The sequence below is a fragment of the Acromyrmex echinatior genome, chromosome 1 (assembly GCF_024713525.1).
Source record: "Acromyrmex echinatior isolate Ae372 chromosome 1, ASM2471352v2, whole genome shotgun sequence".
NCBI lineage: Eukaryota > Metazoa > Arthropoda > Insecta > Hymenoptera > Formicidae > Acromyrmex > Acromyrmex echinatior.
Window position 1 is genome coordinate 20,041,360 of NC_141852.1, and position 21,424 is coordinate 20,062,783.

Consider the following 21,424-nt stretch of genomic DNA (forward strand, 5'->3'; position numbering starts at 1 on the left):
TGCATTATATAAATTTAATTAATCCACAATGTCTATAAAAAAAAATCAAAATTGCAATATAACAAAATATTAAAAAATGTGTCGCTATACATATTATAGCAATTTTTATAAAGGAAATGATTTTGCTAAAATATTCAAAAATTTAGCTAAAGATCCGAAAATAATTTTCTTGAATCATCAAAATAATTATGTAGGACGCTCAAGTTAGTTGATAAAATATCAAAACTTTTTGCAGCATTGCTGTGATTGTTCATGCTTGAATTTCTTACGTAATTATTTTCAGATTTGTATCAACCTAAATTTTTAAATTCAACAAAACTTCAACAAAATCGTTCTTTCAGTATTGTCATCGAAGAATCTTTATCCTAAAATTTAGCGTTTAAAATAAATTTTTTATCGACAAATGTCCATATGTTAGCGACGTGTGTTTATGATAGATTATATCGGCGTGCCGGCACACGATTTTCTTCCGACGGCGGCAACACTATATGATTACAGTACTGATACATAGACCCGAGAATGATGATTCTCTGATTGAATGTGTAATTGCGTCGCGGTCAGCACAAAATAACAGCCCATTAGGCGTGATCCAGCGCGAGCTCTTCCTCTCGAGTCTAATCGATCGAGCTATTAAGGCCTGCCGAACGGCAGGGCCGCGAATGGGCCCCGAACGAAACCTCGAATTTGCGGGGCACGTCTGCGCGAGCCACGAGAGAGATCTCGTTGTAGGTGGTCTCGGTAATGACGTATAGACGACGATATAGGTAGTGTAAAGTCGTTTTAAAGACCCGTACTCTTACGACGACGCCGACTCAACGGCTTAACTAGCTAACGTCTACGCGTTTTATTTTCCTCTTCTCCGCCTCACGCAGTATATTCGTCTATTAACGGGGCGATTAGCTGGCTCCTCTCTCTGAACCTGCCAAGCGTGATTATTAACTGTCTCACGAACGTAACTGTACACACGATTCTAAATGAGATTACGCTTGACGATGTCGAGACACGACAAAAGGTAAGCCATTGATCGGGAGTTTGTGACTAATCCCCTGATATCCAAGTATTGAAATAATCTACTCAAATGTTCTGCGAAATATCTAGATTAAATAAATATCAATACACGTAAAAAAACATAACAACATAATACAAACAAACTAGTAAACATTAATACAATATAAAATTGCTATTAACTCTTATATAATTTCAAGCAATTCCTTGAATTTGATGTTTCAGAAGATGTAATCATTCACGTAATCATCAATATATCAACACATCAGACGGAGCTGTTATCTAAAGTATTTGAATTTCAACAATTATTACTTATGTCGCGGAAATACAAACTTGAGCAAAATTAAAAAGCATTATTTTTATTGATAGTTACATTTTATCATAATGAGAAATCATTCGTCATGATAATTAATCAAGTCAGAGAAAAAATATAAAAACTTGTCTAAAAAAAAAATAATAACCGTAACATTTATGTTTCCCTTAGATAGCGTAAACTCAACCGCTAGTCGACGTTTTTTCCGTTCCATCTCTCTCTTTTCGGATAATACGCATCCATTAACACACATTAGATGGAAACATTTTCTTAAAGTGTATTTATTAATCTCTTCACGAATGTAACTAAACGCGTCATCACTCTAAGTGATTATCCACGCAGTTTGCTCGGTTGGCGAACCAAGGATAATCTAAGAAGTTACATAGCATTACGTACATATTATTTCGTATCTTTAAATTAGCACGATACTCTTGAAAATAATCATCTGTTGTACATCCATTTGCGTTTAGCAAGTACTTTCTTATCAAATCTTGTCAAAATGTCAATTCTTTCACGTAAAACCTTGTCGCACGTAGGCTACTATACGTAGTCAATGACGAGCGGTAGATACTTCTTGGGCACTTCGTGGCTGAACATTCAGGCCGCCCGCGTCGTGAAGTGAAGATGTTTGTTTGGTTTTCCCACGAAGAATGCCATGAAGCACTCTCGAAAGAGGCGACGGCGTGTACGTCGAGTGTCCGCGAGTTTCCAAGACCCGACACTCCGATCGTATTCTCTCTAAGCATGCCGTAGACTACGGCTACGCCGTACTAGGTGCATAGCAAAGTTGTACAACCGGAGTATGTCTGGACTTCGGGGAAACCCAGGCATACTCCGACTTTACGTGCACATTATGTGACGTTTCCTACCATATATTATGATCTGTTCACAAAGTGCTCGTTCACGGAAGTATAATGGAGAGATATTTCGCCACGTTATTTTACTATCTACTATACATATTATCTATCACGAAAATGGAACATACATATCTTTATGTAAATTTTATTCTTCGTATAAAGAAAATTATATATTATATATATATATATATATTCAGAAAGAATAATTGTGCAGAAATATTTAAAGTTTTAGCTAAGTACAGATCTGAAAATAATTTTGTTGTATCACCAAAATAATTACGGAACAACTTTAAGCATGATAAACAGTACAAAAAGTATTGACATTCTAGCAGTTTGAGTGTTCTACATAATTATTTTCAAGATCCAAAATTATTTTCAATTCTAGCTAAATTTTTAACAAAACCGTACTCTTCGAAACGATTTTAGAGCAAAAGAGTATCTCTGTGTGTTATAAGAAAGTGATTCAATCTTTATGATATCATTTCACCCGTAAAATATTACCGGATGTATATCATTAGTGTGTTATCTATTCTTGATCATAATATTTACTAACGCACTATCATTGCATTAAAGCAGCACTTATGCAAAACCAAATGTTTTCTCCGTATCTATTTGTTTCGTAACGCAATCACAAAATGAAGCAAGGCTATACACGTTTAATGCTCGCACGCGATTATATGGAGCACCTTATTATTTTAATTCTCCATTCGATAGCGCCTTGTAAAATTAGTCAAGCACGACAACGGGGATAAGATATCCGCTCGAGAACGGGTGGAAAATTGTGGAAAGAGCCGGGCAATCGAACAGACGTGAGCTCATGAATTTTTCAGAAGTCTCCACGGGGTCGTCGTCACTGAAAGTCGATATCTACGGTAGAAACGCTACTATTTGGTTTCCGTTTCAATCTCTCTGTCTAACTTAAAGGATGTAAAGCCATGATTTCTACATGTAAATTCTGTCATGTACCCTTCATCCTACATAAAGAACTATACTTGGTATACTAGTTGTCGAAGTAACCCAATAACACATGTAAAACAGGCAACAAACTTGAACAAACTTTGCCGTACGATACAACGTGAATGTATAAAAAATGAGAAAAGACGAAGTAATAATGACGACTAATGATTTAGTCGTTGGTATTTAATGACTATGTATTGAATGTGTTTTGTTTAATGAGATACAAAGTTTCCGATAACTCTAACATTTCATGTATTGATATTACGATAAGATATTCATACAAATTACATGGTATTCTCATCGTAAAAACTGTCGCAATAAATTTCATATTTTGCAATTTGCGTTTGTTTTTATATAAATACTCTGTGGGAAAATTAGCAATAAAAAGTAAAGACAACCACCTTGGCCATAAATTGCATCATGGCATTTGCATCTTCTTTTGCCTTCTACCTAGTTTGCGTTTACGATTTTCCGTTTTATGCTTCTAATTTTAGCAACACTAAATCTGCTTACAGGTCGTTTTATCTGAAAGGGTCGCTGCGATCTAAGTACATCAAATGAGTCAGCTCTTCTAGTGTTAATAATTCAATGAAATAATCTATGAAAAGAGTAACCACACCTCCTTTCCAACCAGTTGAGATATAGTTCCCGATAATGCAAGAGGAAAGAACGATGACATCGATCATCTTCTAAATATTTAGTCTCGCGATCACTGACCCGTCCCAACGAGCTGCTCATAGACGTACCATTCTGTCTCAATCACAAGAGCAAGAGATCCTACGCACGACGTGTGTGCCATACACACGCGACAGCCTGGTGCAAGTGACCGATGCAATACGCGCATTCGCCGTCGAGGAAGGACGATAACGCATTCAGGTCGTTATCGCCCTCATATCGTATTACAAGCCGAGACGATTCGCGATACAAGCGCGTGTTCGAGTCACCGTATGCTCCTCACCCTTATTCAGCGGCTTTACTGCTTCCACGTTCGATGCAGTAGCATGTAATGCGTACATGAACCATATCTAAGTCGGTATGCTTATTATCCGTCTGTGATAGCTATAGCGATAGCGGAATGTAGCCCAGTGCACTTGTGTGCGAAAAATATCGGAAATATTGAAACATCTATAGCACTCGGCGGAAATATTGTAATTTTATCGTAATTTTATCGTACTCGATAAAGCTTGAATCAAATTTGATATTTACAATGAAAATAATAATAATATATTTTATAATAGAATATGCTCTTTTAATATCTATTCGTCCTGTCTTATAATTGTATAATAAATAATAAGATATAGGAACAAAAAATAATAAAAACTTGACAAATGATAAATTAAAAATAAATAAATTGAAAATGAAGTAGATATTATTAATAATATCTACTTTAACTACTTTTCGAGCCAATACATCCTCCGCTAGAGAGGGTATCGCAAAGATACTTTATATTCGGCCTTCTATTGAATAGAACTTTTCATGCACAAATATTCATGGCGACTTCTATAACGTATGCTTTCGACCTGAAAACGTAGGTTGCTCGCTTTCGTGAGGTAAATGCGGTACGTAATGCCGACATTTGCATGAACGAATAAAATTGTCCAAGCATAAGATCCGAACGTACCGAGACGTTTCCCCTCTCACGTCGCTACGGCAGAGACTAGCTTCTTCAGAGCTCTCGGCACCATTCCCCTTAAAAGTTACATGACAGGGTACCCGGTTCGACGCCCGACCAGGGGGCGAACTGGTGGAAAACGCGGACAAAACAAGACGCACTGGTCTCACGACAAGTCAGCGGAATAAAGTTTGCCCGGGTGGCGCCCGAAAACTTGAGAAAACTCGAAGTCTCCCCTGGACCTGATTCGAGGGGGTTAGCACGGTGACGGTACGCGGGGGCGCGGACACCAGTGGTGGCAATACTCTAAACTAAAGTCGATGGCCGTTGCTCTCGGGAGTTCTGGGTGGGTTGGGTGCGCACGATCAACTCGCCGAGTTCGATTTGTAAACAAGGCTCTCAATAATGGAAGATTGTTATAACCCGACCAGCACAGTCCCCACTCATGTCCCCCTTCGATGAAAAGAAGCAAGGGGACGAGAATAATACGTGAGCGAACTTTATATATTTAATATCGGGCGACACTCGAGAAGAATAGTCTCTAACTGCGAAATGTCTTTCATTGAAAGAACAGTTGGCGTAGCTACCAGGTAACACGCGATTCTTGCACGAGACGAGAACATAGACACATGTTCTTCGATCAGGCAAAAGAAAAGTTTGCAGAGAACCAGGTTAAACTGAAAGAATCTCAACTAAAAGTCAAATAAAATTTACATTAAATACATTTCAAGAAAACAAATTTTAAGAAAACAAATTTTAAGATATCCGCTGTACTTATATTTTTTTCCCTCTGCTATTAATTCTTCGTTAATACTAATTTATATAACAAACAATTTTCAATGATACTAGGTTAAACAATCTATGTGCAATAACATACCACTATCGTGATTCAACTTCAAAATCCAAATTGACTACTAATATAAATCAATTTGCTCACGTCTACTTGCTCTTTCAATTGCGAAACAGACACTTTTTAAAAAAAAAGGCGAACCTCTCCGGTGAGAATAGGGCGATGATAGTTCTACAGTTCAACGTCATCGAATTAACCGCTAATCTTAGCTCGCTTTGCCTCTCTATTTCATCCTCGTCGTACCTGTCATCGACCGTGACGCACCATTCTACGTAGAAAAGTTAATTGCTGCCGGGGCAGCCCCTACACTAACTCATTAGGTAACTCTAGAGATCCAGTCAGACCTAGTAACGAGGATGTGGGGGCCGACAACTCTCATGTTGTCTACCCTTATGTCTACGCGTATAGTGGCGGTCGATTAAATTCGGACGATCCCTAGCCCTCCCCGTCTTATTCAGGCTACTTGGCTGTTAATTGTGATTTACACGTTCATTAACGATACCAAAATAGAGAAGGAACAGAGGGACACAAGAAACAGAGGGAGATTTACGCCATTTTGGAGAGCACCAACTGTCCCGAAGTTTATACCGCCCGCTTTCATGGAGGGTGCGCAACCTATCCAAGAACGAACGAATCCTTTTACGAGCACTCTAGCTCGTTATTGCGACGAGCCGAAATGGAATTCGAACTCATCGTGAATTGCTCGGCCAGTTAATCGTAGCTGGTTAGTAAAACAACGGAAGAATTTATAGGTGTAGCTATAAATCATTCATGCAAATATCGCAGGCTTTACAACGCTAAGATTATTTTGCAAGCTGCGCATATTCTCAACTATCACACGCAACAATGAACCCTTCGATGCCACTCTATACCATTTTGTCACATACATTGGATATTGTAAAAAATATCGCATAAAAATGAGTATATAATAAATTTTTTTTCGATTGCAACACTATACAAGAATATAACGGTAACAAGTATATGTACCTTTAATAATAAAAAAGTTATAGTACGGCAAAGTAAAAGTTCCTCGGATATGCCACACTGAAAGTGACAAAGGATTAATAGCACATTTTATAACAAAAATAAATAAAATGGAAATTACCAAAAGTAATGCGATTAAACAATAAAATCTTAAATATCATTTTCATTCTTATGCGTCAGCATGAGATTCTTCTTTACCTCTTATTCATCTAACGGATCATCACATCCAAGAAACGGGCTGATTGACTTTTTAATTGGAGCCCTGCGCCCAGCAATTACGATCGTTGACCCTCTTATCCCTAGTTCCCGTGTTTCGCGTGAACAAGCGCGAACAGATGTCGTGCCAGTTCGATAATACGCAAACTGGAAATCGCCATGCATCCTCGCCGTCTGACATCATTTACGTTGATCCGTAACGAACGATGCCCAATCATCCCGCCTTGTCACTAACTATGTTGATTTTAGCCAGAGAGAGATGAGCCCTGGCAATGCCGGAGCAGGTGGACGAGAACAAAGTAAAGGGCTAAAAAAGCTCGAGCATGTCGCACGGATGATTACGCGAAACGTATGACAAGTTATAAAACCGATCAGCGGCATAGTTACAAAAGGCCTGGAACCTCTGAAAAAAGTTCTTCTCTCGAAAGGATATGGCTTGTCTCTAAGCTATATTTAAATTTAATCGATATTAATTTATTATCGAGTACTACTAATACCAATATCACTCGATAATTTTCAAATCAAAAATATTACGAGAATCTATCTTGAAAATAAAATTTAATTAAGCATTATCATTTTTCGCAACTGTTTAATTTTATATATTAAATATCACATCTCCATAATAAAGTAACTAAAGATATTAACTAAATTACATAAATTTCAGTTAAAAGATCTATCTGAAATTAACTGTATAAGATTTCGTTATCTGCTCACTCGATACTCAATTCGCCAAAAGCCTTTAATTATCAATGTAAAATAACTTCATAATTAGACCTTCCACATAACATGGTATCGATGTAGTGTCAAGATATCGTAAGCATCCCTATTCATCCCTCACGTGCGAGCGATTAAGTTCCCAAGATTCTCATACGTGCCTGCGCATCCATGCAGCGCAAAACGAAAGAGTTGATTTATTAGAGCGACGAAATGATCCTCATTACGCCGCTCGTCTTCTCGATTGACCGGATTCCTGATTCGAACAGCCGTCCGTCTCGTGGCTCTGAACTGTTTCGATATCGGTATCGTCGCATATTCGTGATTCCATTAAAATTATCATGTAAGCAACGATTTCGCATAATTACCGTATACATTACAAACATTTTAAAGTTTATTAAACATAGCAATGGGATAAATGTGCATGTAAATAATTTTTGTATCACAGTGAATTATCATTAATATTTAATAGAAAAAAATTCAATGGAAATGTATATATTCAATAGGAAAATGCTAAAATTTTGTGATATTCATAATTCATGCATTTTTAATACAGTTAAAAATTTTTAGTTTAACAATTCAATTTCTGCTTATTATAAAACATTGATGTAAAGTGCTAAAAAGTTTTGTATAATTAAAAAACAATGAAACTTTTATTACATATCTAACTCTTAAGTATTAAATAAGCGATACATGATAGTTAGATATGTAAAAGTTCAAAACAAATTTCGTTTTTATAAATAATATGAAACTTTAACATTTAGTTTAAATCATCTATTTTTTTTATTATAATTAAGAAGAAATTACTGCACTAAAAATTTTTACTATAATACTAAAGAGAGTTTGTAGAATATAAAAATATACTTTCTATAGAAATATTAAAAAATAAGAAAGAAATAAAATTCAAAAATTCAACGGCAAAGCAATCTCTTGACGAAGAGATAGAGTTTTCTTCAAGTTATTATAATATCTTGCGACACGAGCCAGGTGGTGTCACGACACGTGAAATAATCGATTGAGTTTTACGTGTTTTTTGTCACGTATCAAAGAACAATGAACACGAATGTGTAGGCAGAGAAGATTCATTATCTGACGAGGGTGGAATATGCATGCGGTCTCTTCCGTGTGCCAGCACACGCACGTGATATGTGTCCATGTAAATGAATGCGCGCGTGGCGGTTTATACGCTTCTTCTGCGACCGAATCTTGGATATTTCCCAGGGAGGCGACATAAAAAGTGCAATAACCCGATCTCGATGCGTGGTCCGCTTGTTCGGTTAACGACCATCAGCAATGGCTGTTTCTTAGATCGAATCTTGTGCGAGCCGAGAGTAGTAATAAGAAAAAAAAAAAATAATAAAACGCAGAGATATACCAGTCGCGTGTGCTTTGTATACATGGCATATATCGTATGAAAAGACGATTCTGTCGTCGCAATTATTGCCATTAAAAAGCCTCATTGAACGTGTTGCAATCGAAAGATGTTGACTCTTACCTACCGCAGCATATACGGATCGTCAATTCGATTCGGTCCCGATCATCGATCATTCTCACAATTTTATAGATTTTGATCCATGCGATTTACTTCCTCTTTCGATGATAAACTTTACATACTTTGTCGCTGGGTGCAAATTCAATCGCGGTTGAATGCCCCAAATAAATACGTCATGAGCGACCGCGATCGAATTGCCAAGTCACTCGGAAAGTGAAAGATGATAAAATAAAAAAAACAGGTTTATGGAACGAAATATTCAAAAAGAGAAAAAAAGATTATTTGTGCACGTATATAAACTTATCGATTTTCTAACGCGCCGCAAAGATAAGAAATAATCAGAGAAAATGTTAGTCATGTATTCTGGGCAAACGCAAACGATAGAAGATTTACCGTATTATATTAATAAATCTCCATAATTATATTATTTTAAAAAATGAAAAATATATTTTTTAGAAAATTTATGTCTTAAAAACTTTTTTAAAAATAAGTCCACAACATGTATGTTTATGGTTTAAGTATATTGTAATATATACTATTAGATACAAAAAGTCACGGTAACTAATTTCTTAAGTTAAATAACATTTTGTTATTTTTAATCTCCATGTGTGTCAAAATGTAAATCAATTCATTTTTATAATCAATTTCAAAATAAATATTATCTATATTAATGTGTGTATTTAGTAAATACTAAACTTTAGTAATAATAAACTAAATTTGAATCAATACATTTCCTTGAGTTAAATTATTTAACTTCAATTTCAATTAGAGTAATGATATACTGAATAAGAGCAGAGGCGACCTATAGGAATAATTAAAATTAATTCAAATCGGGTATAATTTAACAATATGAATTTAATGAGATAAGTTTAATTCCAAGCTCAGCATTAATTAGATATATAATCGTATATATCGTTAATTCAATAATCCTGTTTGATTGTTCTTTAGTCTGCAAATAGTACACTCTCACAAGGCGACTTGTACCACGGAGTATACGGAAGTGGAATATCTTTACGTATGAGGGATATAGGTATATATCGCTCAGGTAGCCAACCGCTCGAGTAATCCAAGAAAAGCAGGAGCACTCTCGCTCTCGCGAGCAGGATTCCCGTTTCTCCTTCCGCGAGAAAATCGTGCTCTCACTTCGGGGCGAACACGCAATTCCGAGGGATTAGACGTCACCCAACACCCGTTCGGCTTATGTCCCCGTAACGTACACCGGATGTAGAAATGTCCTGAGCCAGCACATTGCTTCACCCACCGCTACCTGGTAGCAATGGTAGCGTTCGTCCGCCTCCGCCTTTACCGCCGTTGCACGCCATGGCGGGGGCGCTCTCGATCTTCGCCTCGAGCTTAGAACTCAATCCGACCGACGAGGGGCCTGGCGCCGACTGTCACGCACGAAGCACGAACAAATTAACTGCCACGCATGATCGCCTATGTACCGTCTGTGCGATTCTTGGAAGCAGTGTGCCTCTTCGCAATCTTCATGCAGAGCACACGTATTGATAAGTGATCAGAGAAGGATACTTTTAGAATTCTCTTCCGCTAAATAAATAGAATATTCTCTGAACGTTCAACTAATCGAATAAGATCTACATTTTCAAATACATTTATTTTTTTTATATAAATTTATTATTTAAATAAAATAATATAAAGAATAAAAATTTTGGAATCTTATGAATTAACTGATATATCTCTTAGATTGAAATTTACGAAAAGATTTTAAAAATTCGCTAATTAGCAAAAGAAGTATAAAAAAAAAAGTATAGAAGTGATTTCAAGTATAGAAGTCAATGTTCGCAGACAACGTCTGTGAAAATTGCGACAAACGTCCGACGACGTAAAGATAGTAAAAATTTCTGGTCTAGTCTTTGTATGATATAACAGCTTGACTACTCGCAAATGTTACTTCTCCTAAATATCGATTCCGATGCAAGCGGTAACACGTGTTATCGCAGGTCGTACACGGCGGGCTCATGTACGTGTTCGATTCTACCAGGCGCCCAAGCAATTCCCCGTGCGAACTGAGAGAGCGAGTACTTACGCGTGTACGGGGAGAGTAAGTACCAGGCTTGTGTGTACCGCACGCGGTATACGCGGCGTTAGATTACTTTCATGCCGTGTTTGTCGTGCGGTCAGACCCGCCAGTTCACGATTGCGGGTGATTTCCACGACGTTAAGTCGCTGTTCGAACCCCTCGCTGTTCCAAGGACAGCGATGTCGAATCGTTATATCAATTATTTAAAAATACATTAGTTTCTAATAAGCTACATTTTCCAATCTGCAAACGCTATAAAATTTTATATAAAACATAAAAAATTTATATGACGATTAATAAATTTTACGAGCTTTGTACTTTCAGCGAATAAAAGAAAAATCTATACGTAATAATTCATAAATTTTAGAAGCTTTCCATTTTCAGTGAGTGAGAAAACAAATTACTATGTACAAAGGAAAATGTATATGACAGTTGATAAATTTTATAAGCTTTGTATCAGTGAGAAAAGAAATTATCGCAAAGCGTTTGAAATGCAAGGAGGTCAAGTAAAAGTATAAAATTATGTGTATAAATCATGTCGTTTTCAAGAGAACAGAGTCCTTTTTGAAAGCAGAGCGGTCATCAATAACACCATTATTAAGTGAAAGCCTAAATCTAGTAAACATGTCTCCTTTATTACTTCAGAATAGATAAACGAAGGTGCCGAACGATGCACCTGTCATAGGCGCAGGGCAATTGTGCTTGTAAACGAATGCCTTTACTTAACACGTTATCGTACCTAGTAATTGACCAAATTACCAATAAGAGGCTGTTGGGAGAATCACGTACGTTCTCTTGGTCGTTAACTACCTTACTTAGAGACGTCAGACTTAGAGAGACTGTTCGTCCCTCGTTCAAGTATGATAGTATCGATAATGGGAGTCATTCGTTGAAAGTCGAGAAAGTTAACAAAATTAAGTATACAAAATGCTTCATAATATTATAAGCGTAATATTATTACGATCAGAAAATATTCAAATTACAAAAATATGAATATTAATTAATTAATTAGCAATTCGTTTTTCTATTCTTCCATTTTTATTCCATAAAAAAATCTATTCTTAGATAGAATAAAGTTAAATAATAAGATAGATAAAATTCATCTAAAAGAAAAATTAAGAGCAAAATCTACGAAGTTATCTAACGATTCGAGATAAACATTTAATACATTGTATTGTTTTAATGATAATTTTTGTTCACAAAATATCTGATCCCAATTAGCAAAACCGCTGATTACTAGAAAAACAAGTACAATATCTTGCTTTTAAAATATCGATGGCAATGTACCAAAACAATCGCGAAGTTCGCTCGCCTTTTTCATTTGTTATTCTTTTTATCTGTGTTAATCAAAGACGCATAAACGTCTATATTCAGTTCAATATAAAGAATCGGACTTGAATTATTTCTGCAAATCCAATTTTATATAGTATTAAACGAGAAATCTCAAGGACTTTTATATTCATAGATATATCCGATTTATTCGATGAAACCTTGTCGCAATAATATTCGATATCAAACTGTGGCACAAGACAGATAATATCATTACCGCGACCTTGTTTTCCCCGATTGGATTGTCTGTATGTATATCGATACTATTCGATATATTATACATCGTAATCGACATCAATAACGAACGCGAGAATATTCTGCTACTTTTAAATGTTTCCACCAGTTGCTCTTTTTAACTCGCATTGATATGATAATTCCATAAATGCATCTTTCTATGAAACAAAATTATTTCAGAAAATGTATTTTTAAATATTTTCTCATTCTCAGTGTTCTCTTCAAATATTTTTTTTTCTCATTATTACAAGTGATAATTTTCAAGCGAAAGATCATTAATAAAACAATTAAGAATAATTTACATAATTAATGCAAAATTCAATTTTTACAAAAGAATACCTCGAAGCGTGTGTTTATATCTATGTAAAAAAAAAATTACATCTGTACGATGTTGACGTTATTTCGTGCATGATACTTCAGTTCACAAATGTACTTTAAAAGTGCTTTACGTGGAAAAACAGTGCGATCAGCTCTAAATGTCCGCGTCATGCATTTCTTTAATTTAAGACCTGAAGCAAAAGTGCATTACGTGCATCCACCAGCCCCGTAACCGCTAAAATCATTCTTATGTTCGCTTATTATTCGTGTTAGCATACGCGTCGTTGGAGATTTACAATGTTTGCACATCGTAGCGTAGGTCGATCTTCATTGCCTGGCGTTGTGCTCCATTCGATGGACATCGACTGCTGTATGAGGAAGAACAAGGATTTCTCTAGGACGTAAAATGCTCTTTGAGCAACGATGATGAGACATCATCGTTATATCTTTTGTTTCCATAAAAGGCATAAAACAACTAATTTTGACAGTGCATAGCGCAGGTAAATTTATTGGAGTCATTATTGCGAGATAAATTAGAAAAAAAAAATTAAAGTCGAAGAGAATCACAAAGAAAAAGTCCAACTATAATCTGGTTAATTGTCGTTACCGATACGAAACTCACCGTGTTCATTCGATAGAGCAAGCTACGCGCGGATAAAAGTAGACCATTACTGGAAAATCCGATAAAACCCAATGAATCGTGAAAAGTTCTGGTTCAAGAACCAGACTTATGACCATACGGCTTATGGCTGTCACTCATATGGAGACGGGAGATAATTCCCTACAATTCAGAATGACTCCCATACAACGCAAATGAATAACCCGTGTATATATCGTTCCGCACGCGCGCGCTCCATTACCCGTGAACGAAATATCGAAAACGTGCCGGTGATTATAGGGATCGCAACCGCAGCAGAATAAATGGGAATGCAGATAATAGCTGTGTGTGCAAGACCTATCGTGTGATCTCGCGAGACAAAGAAGAACACTCGTGGCACACAATTGAAAGTCGTCAATTTATCATTGATAGGGAAAGACTAATTGGTTTCCGACAATTGATCGAATACGAATGGCTTGAAAAAAAAAAAAAAAGAAGAAGGAATAAACGGAAATGAAAGAGTGGAGGGTAAAGATCAAAAAGAAGAAGACACAAGCTAAAAAGAATTAAGTCGTTGCTTAATCACATAGGGCTCATTTGAAAAGCATTTTAATTGCGCGTTTTCCTTATCTAAAATATGCTCTGTTATCGCAGATTTGTCGTCTGATTTCCTTGCTGACAGCTCGCCGCCTTCCGATAATCATCGAAGTGGTGGGATTCCATGATCGAGTGTTTATCCGATCAAAAGCGAACTTTACGGCCATCGCCTTTCTGTGTATGTATGTACATATTATATTGAACGAGTTTGAGCCGAAGAGCAGAACGATCTATCGCGATAATGTGTCGCCAACGAAATCGAAACCTATTCGCGCACATCTCCGATAACTCGCAGTGTCCCACTTGACGATTCGAAAGTCCAGTTGATATTTTTCAATTTATTCGTTTAAATGAGCACACACGAGATGCTTAGATTAGCATCTCAAAAATTTTCAGTACTTAAGATAAAATTGTCGAAGATTAAATCGTTAAGGTATTAGCAGAGACTAGCGCGAGTACTGTTTAAATGGGATATATTACTTAATTAACGCTCTAATTCGCACTTTAATGTATAAGTCATTATAAGTAGATACTTGTAAATCTTTGCAAAGATGACTACGAAAATTAGTAACACAATACATAAACCAGTATTCATAGTTAGTTTTTATGTTTAAAACTGTCTCAAATATAGTCTTAAGATGTTATACATCAATTACAAAGCCGCAACAATAAAATATTACTTCTAAGATGGTCTTGAAATAAGAATGGATTATAAATACTGGCCATAGTGCATCCGGCATCGTCAATAAAATATGTATAGCCGTAATGAAATATAATTATTATTAATTGTGTACAAAGAATACAATTAAGAACTTAAGGAAAAGAGTGGGATATCCAACTCGATGTCGCAAACGCGCGATTTCTCTACCTAGAGTGAGCAACCGTTGGCTTGAAAAGGATATAGCTTAACCGACGATAGCAAAACATATCAAGACCCTTCGGTTACGTTCATCTGCAGGGTTACTAATCCAACATGGCAAAGGGTTGCGCGCCGTGCTGAGTTGAGCACCACTGCTCAAAACCGTTATGCACCAGCAGCAGTACAAATAAATTAAAAGTGATACTCTTCAACGTGAAAGCCGAGCTTTCCGTCTTTTAACGTTCCATCAATTGAAGTGCAATCTCATTCGAAGATATCGAAACACAAATATATATTATAATTTATCATGGTCGTGAAAAATTGATCAATTTCATGATGTGAGAAGGGAAAAAAATCCGCGAAAGGGAAGTCTGTCTTTGCCCTTAAACGATGCCAAAATAGCTTTGCGTTCGTAATACATGAATACCGTTATACAAGCATCGTCATACTCGCGAAGTACGACTTGTCTCTCACCGTATTTGATCATAACTGCATTTTAAAACGACGCGCTTTTTTTAGGCCAAAGCCCGTTTTATCGTTTTACTACCTGATGTCATTTTGAGAAAATATTTATGGGTCTCAAACTGGGTCTTTTAGGAAACAAATCCAACTTCACAAACAATTTTAAGAAAGATCTTTTTATATCCTCCATATTTAACTCCTCCATATTTTACAATCAATACATTTCTTAGTCGAATAAAATATGTTTTAATCGGATTTCTATCATATTTTATTATTATTATCATAAAGAGTTTAATAGATGGACGATCTCAAGCAAATCCGTGGCATTTATCGTACTGTAATAAACAATTCAATCGATAAAGTGGTGATTTTAAGTCACGCGCACGTTGACTAACGATAAGCCATGAACTGTAAAGAGCAGAGGAGCACATTCGTTAAACAAATGTTTAAACATAAATAATTTAATAAATTTGCTCAAAATATCATTACAAAAATCTAATACTGGTTAATTTATTGCTGAAATTGAAACAATAATTAATTACATCTTTGAAATACAGAAAGCAATGGTACAAACAATGGTACTTGTAACACTTAAAATAAATAATGAATTACTGTTTTTCAATATTAAATTCATAAATAACAGAATACATTTTATAGCAAATACTTAATATTACTACTAATATATAATATCTGTAAATCTCTCTTGTTCATACATAACATAAAATTTAAAGTAAAATCTAATATAACATCGTTTTTTAAAATTACTGAATTGCATATATTTGAATTTTATTTCATACGTGAGCTTGCTGCTCAGTTCACACCTCATCGTTCGCCCGTCGCCAAAAAGGTGCATGCCAACTTTAACGACCAAGTCCGAAATGCATTCCGATACGTCGCGACGAGATCTCGCGTGTGGAAACTTACATTTGTTTCCGCGTTAGACGACGTAGATTGACGAGATCGTGAAGGAACCGCGTGATCCGAAGCGGACGTCATCCCAGTATTCGTGTACGAGTACCTTTATCAGCTCGGAGCCAGGATCATTCACCACCGTCGTCGTCGCGTGCGCACTCGCGACCACTTACTACCACCAAAGAAGAACAATAATAACACCGCCACCGCACCAACACGCAGGCCACCACAAGGAGAATAAATTTTCTTTTTTCTATCTGTGAATATATTCGTCGCAAGTGGGCACACGAATTGCTACGTGGAGAAAAAAGGAAAACGACGTATACAGGTCGAGGGGAACGCTCAAGTGTCAGTATAACGTGGCGGGGATGCTGAGATCGTCCTTCCATCCAATCCCCTCGGAATCATCTTAACTCGATCGATTCGCGCACGACTCGATCGAGATACGCGAGGCAAGAGCCTCCTCGTGATAATCCGGCGGGACAATGCCAATAGATGAACGAATTGCGCGTTTTGTAACCCTTTCGCGTTTCCTTTCCCCTCTCTCTCTTTCCGGTTCTTTGATTAAAAAGACACTCACGTGCTAAAAGTGAGACGCATCCAGGCGCGTTTGCGTCAGCAGCGTCGACGCATTGCGTCGGGCTGGCCTCCAGGAGCTGCTTTTAAAATCCTCGCATCTAACGACGCCGCTGTTCCTTTATTACTTTGCTCCCTTCGTGGCGCGAAACACACACTACTATCCCTTCGATCGATCGAGACTGATCGACAACACTTGATCGTTCACCCTACGTTCACTTCGTTCGAGATATGTGAAAGATAAAAGGTAACGGGAACACTTCGAAACTCGTACTCCGAAACTAAGCAGTCATCGCTGCGCTGCACCGATGCATCAAATTGTTGCATACGCGACACTGCTTACCTGCTGCACAGGTATCAATCAACTAACGTGATCGTAGCAGCTACAGGTACGTGCGACACGTTTCACGAGACACGACTCTATATTCCCAAGTTACTTCCAGTCGACTATGCGCAGTTCATTCAGTTCGCGCGAAATTGCTCTTTCCATTTGCACTGCGAGTAAACCCCGAAGTAACGATAAGGCCGCGTAATCGTATCCTCGAGACTGGAGACCAGCGGATAAAAGTAGCAGCAAGGCGGTAGTGCTGTGCAATCTGTACAGTTTCGCTTCGCCAGCTTGGAAACGTGCCAATTTTATCGTCACGAGGAGTCGGCGACACTGCAATCGGAGGTTGGCGGGGGTAAGTGCCGAACGCCGCTGCTCCGTGATGCTCCGGTAAACTCATGTGAGAACGCGCCCCTCTTAACACGGCGAGCGATCAACCCTCCTTCGTACGAAGGAGCAAGAAGACATAAGCCGATGAGGCCAATGGCGAAGGTGCCACCTAGGGTGCTCCAAGACGACGGCAACGGCGACGACGACGGCAACAATGATGCGACGAACACGACTGTAGCACGCGTAGCGCGACAGTATACAACAACGGTGCCTCTGCTGCCGTGTATCCCGACGGCTCGAAGGCGCGCAAGTCAGCCCCACTAGTGTTCGCTCGTTGCTTACCTGGCCGCTTCCCTGCCGCTGTCGCTCGACTAGAGCGTACCCCCACCCCTTTCTTGCCACCCCTCCACTCGTATCGTACACGAGGCTGCCCCTCCATCGGCCTGCTCTCTTCCCTATCCCTCCTCCTATCCCTCTCGCGGCGTGTTCTCCACAAACGAACGCCCCCGCTTGCCGCGCAACCCTACTTCTACCTCACGCACCGTACTCTCTTTTATAGTGAAATGATATGGAAACGCGTTAGCCCAGCTGGGGGAAAAGGTTGCGGCGATTTCATGACGAAACACGTGGCAGCAACCCTTGCGTACCATTGCCCTGTCGGGCATGTTGTAGTCCTAGAAGTAATTTTGTGGAATAGAGCCACCTGTCTCAACGCGTCTTTGAACGATCACTTGAACTTTCATCAATTCTGTCCGTGCTTTAACAGGAATTTCTACTAATCTAACTAAAAATAGATGCATCTTGTGTTGCTGATTTCTTCGATTTATAACCGAATTCTTCCTAGTCATCTTCCTATTCGTTGTCATCGTTTCACCATCAACTGACTCTTCCCCTCCCGCTCAGCGTTCTAATTTGTTGTCACACTCAACACTTTCAAAGTGTTATCAGGTTTACATTCTTGGCAAACTGAACTATTATCTTTTTGATGCTTGATAAACTAGCTTCGGGAGTCAGTGTGTCTTCTGAGCGCTTGGAAAGCATGGGTGACATGGCCGTGATATCTCGACACAAATCTTGCTACCGTTGCACTATTCTTTCTTCACGAATGGCTTAGTTCTGGAAATATTCTTCACTGAATTTCCTGCGAAATATTCTTTCTACCGTACTTTCCCTACCGTTTCTTTCGCACCTGGCACGATCACTGTCCGGACGTTTCGCGCACACACGCATTTTTGAACCATCAAGCAACATTCGGCGCACAATATCGTAAAGGTCACCTTATAACAGCTGAACAATCCGCGAATTGAAAGTGCTGCGCGTGAAAGAAGACGCGATTTCTCGCCGCCATCGACAGGCAGGTCGGCGTGTTCGCGCCATTCGCGCGCGATTTATTTATCTCTTTTTATTACTTTCATTTCGCCTTCGGGATGTGACGACCAGGCGGTGTATAAATTACAGTGTAAGTTGTATCGACTGTGGTATTTCGTCGCACTCGTACGCGTTCGGTGACGAGCAGGCGGTTACGCAATCCCCGCAAGTCGAGAGCCCGAGGTTTGTTTTCCTAAGTGAGTCAACGGCACGATTATTTTAATATATTTCAATGAATATCGAATGTTGCACCATTCAAAAGGCATTCAAGGACCTTTTCGCGAAACACATGCGGATTTTGTGCCGTCCGCCCGCAGCGCTACGTGAGCGAAGGAGATCGAAATGCCAACGACGTATGGAGAATGATAAGAGGGGAAGGAAAAAAAATTCGCGGCTCATCTCCACGACGCGAGAGAGAACGCGACACTGATGTCGGAATGTAGCGTTGCGAACGCCTGATGGCCTAGCGCAACAAGATAATTAATTATCAATCGAGCCGCGTGCCGATTAATTCGCCTGTATTGTATATGGTCACGCACGATTGTCTCCATTGTCGCATTGCGTCGCTCGTTTTGTCTTGATAACGACGAGGAATCAGCATTCGTCGAGTGAGTACGCGTTCCAGCGCTTTTGCTTACGCTGCGCTATTAAATGCGTGTTCAACACGGTTTCAATATCCGAGATGATGCCCGACGGCGTGTAAGATAAGCAGCGATAGTGTCTGCATTGTACAACATTTCATGCAACACATACATTTAATAGTGTCATGATAACTAGGACGCTGGTAAATTATCTTCAGGAATGCAAGCAGCAAAACCTTGTTCAATTTCGACCTGTCTTTACTTCAGCAGGATTGTAATTTGAAACTTGTTTGCTAAGATATGCAATGTTGATAAAACTTGTTTTGTAAAAATATTTAATGTTGACACTTCAAAGTCAGCGAAAAAGAATTCAAATCTCTTATCGAAAAAAATTGACTTCAAAGGACCCCGCACGTTTCTTATGGATTTTGGTTCTTAGTCAAATCTTCCAATATTTTGAGAAATTGTAGTTTCAGGTCTCCTGATTAAAAGTGTCAATGGGGGGAGCCTACAAATCTATTGTTTACAGTATCGTTTGCCTACATCACTTTTCCTTGTAGTTCGATTGCTTACATATATTATTACCTACAGCTCAATTGCCTACAAGCACTTTTGCGTACATATAAAATTTTCATAAACGAAATATCACATTTGTCTACATATACTATTGCCTACAACTCGATTGTTTATATGCATTTTATTTGCCATTAAGTAATATTTTGTATTTTCCTCTGTTTCTGCGCAAAGCGACTATCTAAACCCTATCTTCCATCTGCAAAGGGGTACAACTTCCATAATTGTATTGTTGCACATGCTTTGGTACTCCAGAGTACCATTATGAACATTCATTCTTATGAACAGCGCTGTTTTCGTTGTTGTCAACATTCACCAATACAAATCATTTTCTTATTTAACTCAACATTTTGTATTTAACTTAACTTTAATTTTAGATTTGTGCGCAAAAGTGCTCGCAGACAATCGAGCTGTAGGCAATAATACATGTATGCAATCGAACTGTAGGCAAAAGTGATGTGAGCAAACGATACTGTAGGCAAATGCAATGAGCGCATCTAAAAGTAAAAAAATGTATGCACACTGATTTTATTCACATGATATTACTCATTTATTTTTGAGATAATTGAGATCGCAAAGCGGAATGCAACTGTGGCAGCCTTATTTCGCATGTTATAAATTCATCTAGATATTTTTTTTCAAATCTATAGGATCAAGTGGGACCGAGATTGTTTATAGATCGACTAATATTCAAAATAATAGAATAACCAAGTTTGAACAGTTATATTTCGAAGACTATTAATTTTAAAAGATCGCGCCCATTGGCATTTTTAATCAGGACACCTGGAACTACAAAACCCTACTTTCCCAAAATATGAGAAGATTTGACCGAGGACCAATATCCATAAGAAACGTGCAAATCCTTTATCAGAAATACAATTATAGAACTAAATGAAGTCTGCGTACGATATTTATTTTACTGTAATTATAGAACTGTACGTTCGTTAAAAAATAAATTACATGATGTAATAAAAAATCCCTCGAAATATTCTATACACTAAATATTAATATTTTCTGAATTTAAATATTTTAGAGAAATGCACAAAATTAAAGTCGATAGTGAACAACGAAAAAGCGACCGTTAATTCCTAAATTATTATCAAGTTACCTTAATTAGCTTCCTATACGCTAGACGATTAACCGATAAGTAAACATTAGGGTCTCGCTATTTTATATTTTACGAGATTCAGTCCACCGTCCCTTTCGGTTGTTCCTAAAGTTCCGACTACGTGTCGCCAAATCCTACTCCAAACAGCCTAATTCATCGAACACCGACGAGGCATCGCGTGGGAGAACGTCGGCGCCTTTTAGGATCGTA

At 38.0% G+C, this 21,424-nt stretch overlaps 1 protein-coding gene across 3 annotated transcripts in view; it reads right to left on the minus strand.

Moving 5' to 3' along the window:
• Positions 1-21,424, minus strand: part of LOC105154875 (fibroblast growth factor 18) — a 127,168-nt gene that overhangs the window by 46,080 nt on the left and 59,664 nt on the right. Inside the window, exon 1 of one of the 3 annotated variants that reach the window (XM_011070655.2) lies at positions 16,931-19,914. The exons of 1 other annotated variant lie outside the window; for it this stretch is intronic. In XM_011070655.2, the coding sequence (XP_011068957.1) occupies positions 16,931-16,950 (20 nt within the window). In that variant the 5' untranslated portion in view covers positions 16,951-19,914. Of the gene's footprint in view, positions 1-16,362; positions 19,915-21,424 lie in introns of those variants that run through there. One more of the 3 variants, XM_011070657.2, reaches the window with a different exon arrangement.